The sequence below is a fragment of the Notothenia coriiceps genome, unplaced genomic scaffold (assembly GCF_000735185.1).
Source record: "Notothenia coriiceps isolate Sejong01 unplaced genomic scaffold, NC01 NC01_scaffold00001471, whole genome shotgun sequence".
Classification (NCBI taxonomy): Eukaryota; Metazoa; Chordata; class Actinopteri; order Perciformes; family Nototheniidae; genus Notothenia; species Notothenia coriiceps.
In genome coordinates, this window is record NW_011334172.1 from 3,649 (window position 1) to 8,989 (window position 5,341).

Sequence of the window (5,341 nt, forward strand, 5' to 3'; positions counted from 1 at the left end):
CATTATAAAACATATCATATATATTATTCTGAAATGGACCAATCTGCACAATGACTACTTTTACTGTAGCTACTTTCAATATATTTTGATGAGAATACTTTTATACTTTCACTTGAGGAACATTTTGAATGCAGGACTTTTACTGTAACAGAGTATTCCTACACTCTGGTACTTCTACTTTTACTCAAGTACAAGATCTGAGTACTTCTACTTTTACTAAAGTACAAGATCTGAGTACTTCTACTTTTGCTCAAGTACAAGATCTGAGTACTTCTAATCAAGTACAAGATCTGAGTACTTTTACTTTTACTCAAGAACAACTTGTTCTTGAGTAAAAGTAGAAGTACTCAGATCTTGTACTTGAGTAAAAGTTGAAGTAGTCAGATCTTGTAGTACTTCTACTTTTACTCAAGTACAAAATCTGAGTACTTCTACTTTTACTCAATATCTGAGTACTTCTATTTTCACTCAAGTACAATATCTGAGTACGACTCCCACCTGATGTTTACTATGTGAACGGACCCAGTGTTTTCAGAGGGTTACGAAACCTGTTGTTATCTCTGCTGGATGATCGTTGCCTCAGTACAAGTTGTACAGTAACAGAACCGTTGGTCACAGCTGTCTCTCTCACACAGCTGCTCTGTTAGCTTCTACTCCCCCGGCTCTACAATCCAGAGCTAACTGTCATTATTATTTTCTCCCACTTGTTCATGTCAGCCATTTTTTTTTTTCATCCCATAATTGTCACAGAGTGTCAGAGTTGAAGTTAAAACTTGTCAACTAGCGTCTGTGGCTAGCTGGCATGCTAACAGACAGGTAGCAGAGAGGGTAACAAACCTGGTACTCCATGCCGGGGATGTGAGGTGCCGTCTTGGTGCTGAAGTCCCTGTATCTGACAGAAAGACCCGCGGAAGAACTGCACGGCCAATTCCTTTTTGCGAGCCGCGCGGCAAACACGGAGCCCCGCCGCCACGCGCTCCACATGCACACCATCATGGGCGAGCTGTCACAGGATGCCAAGACCAAATATGGGAGGTTCCTTTCAAATGAGCAGTGACATCACACCCACTCTTCAAAACGTTGCATCACCGCCCCCTACTGGATAAATGCTGATTATAACTGACAGAAAATACAAACATAGAAAAGAAAGCGACACTAATAGCTGCAGTGTTGTCAATAATTTAAAGAATAACTCAAAAAAACATAGCTTACTTTCTTCTTGTAAATTACATATTTAAAGGAATTTTCAATATCAAGTTTAAATCTGTCTTTCTTTGGCCAACTTATCTAAAACATGTTATACATAGTATTGTGTGTGGTTCATGTCCTTCCTACTGAAGCTATGTATATATATACTTGCTGCTCTTTATTGTTTTTATATTTATTTTATTACTTTTATACCTTTTTTCCACCTTTAAAGTTGCCTGAACTGATTCTCCACTACACAGCACTGCTGTAGTACCACCGTTTGGCCACTACGGATGTTTGCATGGACTTCCGGCGCACTTCCCGGGATTTGGAGAGCGAACCCTCGTGTTGTATTGTGGGAAGAAGTTCTGCCCCTAACAATCATGGCGGACGCTTTTGGAGACGGTTTGTTCAGCGTGTTTGACGATGAACAACAAACTACCACAAGCAAAAAGATACCCGCTTCTCTGACTGCAGAAATCGGGTAAAGGCTTGTTTTGTGTTGCATATTTAACGTTTGAAATCTGGAGGTTAGATTGTACAGAGAATCCTGAACGTAGCAATAACTATGCTAACCAGCTAATGTTGCTAATTGCTAATGAAAACTGAAATTAAACACGTGTAATGGGTTTTCTGAAATTGTATTTGCTTTGTTATTGGTTTGTTATGTGTAACATTAACGCCATATGTACGTAATTTAATAAGTTAATCGTCACAAGAGTCTAGCTAGCTCAACTGCTTCATGGCTTCTTTTTTGCCTCATCTTTACTGAACAATTATTCTAATACATCAGAAAAAGGCACTTAGACATCAGTTTTCATTACATTCATTCAAAGGTGATGGCATTATGAACAGAAACATCTTTGCACAATTTGCTTTGTATACTTTTCATGTCGTTAAGAAAAGCAATAAATACTGGAGAAATGTTGAGCCATATTTGTGTATGACATATTTATGCTAAAATATATAACTGTAATGTTTTATATAATCCAATGTGCAGAGGTGGGAGAAGTACTCAGATCTTGAGTAAAAGTAGAAGTACTCAGATCTTGAGTAAAAGTAGAAGTACTAAGATCTTGTACTTGAGTAAAAGTAGAAAGGTATTATCATCAAAATATAGTTAAAATGGTAGTCATTGTGCAGATTGGTCCATTTCAGAATAATATTTATGATATGTTTTATAATGATTGATCATGAAAGTTTTCTCAAAGCTGGTAAAGCTGCAGCTAGTTTGAATGACTTTGTATACTGCAGGGTAGCTTGTGGATTTACTCCAGGTGGAACTAAAGTCTGATTTAACACTTGATTATATTTCACATCATTCAACCACATCTGTGAAGTAACTAAAGGTATTAAATACATGTAGTGGAGTAGAAGTACACAGAACATGGAAATACTCAAGTAAAGTACCTCAAAATTGTACTTGAGTAAATGTACTTAGTTACTTCACACCTCTATATTTCGGTTGCTTAGTGAAGTTGTGTATCGCAGAGTATTCAGTATTTTCTTTATATTATGTATTACTTTTAGATACTCTAGTGATATATGTATTTTTCTACTGTGAATATATGTCTGTTTGAATTTTCGTCCGTGTTGTGTTCAAGTGCACGTCAGCTAATAACAGTATGTGTGTTTGTTTTTTCTCTTTAACAGGAAAGTTATTACTAAAAATGGCGCTGATAAAGAAGCTGCTTCTCCTGCCGTCAAGAGGGAGGCCGACAGTGACGGAGGAGAGGAGGTTCTGTTCGGGAAGAAAGCTCGACACGAGGCCATCTGTGCTAACGACCTGAAGTGAGATAAATGCAGCTTAACACCTTGTTTCTGTAAATCAGGGGTGTCCAAACTACGGCCCGGGGGCCAAATACGGCCTGCGGACCATTTTGAATCGGCCCTCAGCAAATACAAAAAGTATAATGGAGTACGGCCCACAAATGAAACTTATGCTTGTCTTATCTTGTACTTCTTAAATGTATATGTACAAATATATTACACACTAGTATTCATGTGTTAATAAGAACACTTTTCAATTCAGTCAATTCAAGTTGGAAACATTTTCTAACAAATCTTAGTTGATAAGAAAAAAGCCCAATGACTTATTTCCATAACAAGCTTGAAATACACCCTTCCTATTTCCTCTTATTATAATCACTCTGAGGCGTCTGGTTTAAGGGCTGAGCTGCCAACACTACCAAGCATCATGTGCCTACATTTGATTGATTTTGTCAACTTATAACTGAACTTATGAGGCGATATACCTCTAGGGAGCGGCCCAGCCCTTTGTATGTTTTTCTGTTCATGGCCCTCGTGAAAAAAGTTTGGACACCCTTGATCTAAAGCATTACTGCTACTCAGAGGAAAATACTCTACGTCTTCACCCTCTGCATTTGAGAGCTTTACTTACATCACATGTGTATTCATTTATTATTATGCATTATATCCATATTCTGTATATTTTTATCACGTTTAGATACTCCTCTAATCGGAGCATCCCTAATTTTTGCTCAAGCTAACATTTGAATGTCCTACACTACTTCAAATAATAGAAGCTAATACAACAGCTCTGCAATAAATAATTCCCCTTAAATATCTTTGTTAAAAAGTGTTTTTCTGTGTTTTTGAAATGCTGCAGAATATGTTTTAAAGTTGTTTATTTTCTTCAGTCTTGCAGAATTCATGCCCCAAGTGAAGGTGGAGCAGGTGGAGACTGTGGAGGGATGCTGTCATGAGGTAAAGGAAACAAAGCAAATGACAGATTTGTGAAAAATGAATACAGAAAGTTGTCTGATTTATATTTTTATATTTATTCTGCCTTTCTCAGGTCGCACTGCAAGCCAACGAAGAATACAAACCACTGAAGCCACGAGTGGGGAAAGCAGCCAAGGTATGATGTAGATTCAAATCAGGGATGTCCCGATCACCTTTTTTTGCTCCCGATCCGATTCCGATCATTTGATTTTGACAATTTGCCGATACCGATTTTTCCCGATCCGATCTTTATAAAATGCATTAAGAGAAAAAAAAGCATTCAAGTTGTCCCTTAAGGTTATTTTTTTATTTAAATTGGATATTCTATCCAACATGGATATAGCTTCTTTTTTTCACAGCAGCATTGGATCAGTTCAGTTGTGCAGCATTGGATCAAAACAAAATAAAGCTTATCAGTACTCGTTAGCTTACTGCTACAATTAGACACTGCGCCCTGCCCACTCTGTTGCCAGATTTGAGAGAAATAAGCAACCAGGTCTATGAAAACAAGCCCCAAAGAAGCAACACATACATGATGTTGTGTATTTTGAAACCAAACCTAAAGCCTCAGGATGACTTTAAGACTTGAACATGGTCATTTTTGTTTTGTAACTTTGAATTAAATAAAAAAAAAATCCCGATCCCCGATTTTCTTCTCCTGATTCCGATCTTTTGAAAATCACGTGATCGGCTCCGATCCCTGATCATGTGATCGGATCGGGACATCTCTAGTTAGTATTTATCTTATGAAGCTGTACAGACGTGTTGCTATGATGGTTTATGTTAATTTATTGAATAAATTATACTGTTGGTGTGCTTGTTGCACTTTATTTTTTTGCATGAATCTGGATTTCACATGTTTTCTGGACTGTATGTCCTCATTGTGGCCATAGTAATAGTAAATAATGACTTGAAGGTGGGGTGGGTCATTTTGGAGAAACCAGCTCGAGTGCGCTAGAATTTGAAAATACACAAGCGGAAAAAATCTACCACTTCCTTACAGAGCCCCTCCTCCAACACACACGAACGCGCACATGACCAATGAGGGCATGGGATAAGTTTGTGCACAGATGGAAGGCTGACAGGCAGGTAGGCCATCCAGTTACTTTAGACGGGCCGGCTCAGGTGATTGGTCGTGCTTTTTACAGCGCTACGGCTTCCACTGATGACATTTTTTNNNAAAAAAAATTTATGAAAAAAAATTAAAACCCATAAGTTACAATGTTTTGTTTTTACTGGTACAAGTTCAGAATTTCGAGTACGGAGCTCCGGAATCAAAACCAAAGTTTAACTGTGATTGTAGTACTACACACGAAGAAACCCCGAACAAAAAGTAATTTTGGATAAGAGAGAGTTTAGAGCCGTTTGTCTCACCGTCCGGCGACAGATTACGGAGATCGTCATTTCC

At 38.0% G+C, this 5,341-nt stretch overlaps 1 protein-coding gene across 1 annotated transcript in view; it reads left to right on the forward strand.

Moving 5' to 3' along the window:
* Positions 1-1,528: 1,528 nt before the first annotated feature.
* LOC104962410 (ubiquitin carboxyl-terminal hydrolase 36-like) overlaps positions 1,529-5,341 on the forward strand; it is a 9,981-nt gene continuing 6,168 nt past the window's right edge. Inside the window, exons 1-4 of the mRNA XM_010790848.1 lie at positions 1,529-1,672; positions 2,842-2,979; positions 3,849-3,915; positions 4,007-4,069. Coding sequence (XP_010789150.1) covers positions 1,572-1,672; positions 2,842-2,979; positions 3,849-3,915; positions 4,007-4,069 — 369 coding nt within the window. The 5' untranslated portion in view covers positions 1,529-1,571. The remainder of the gene's footprint in view (positions 1,673-2,841; positions 2,980-3,848; positions 3,916-4,006; positions 4,070-5,341) is intronic.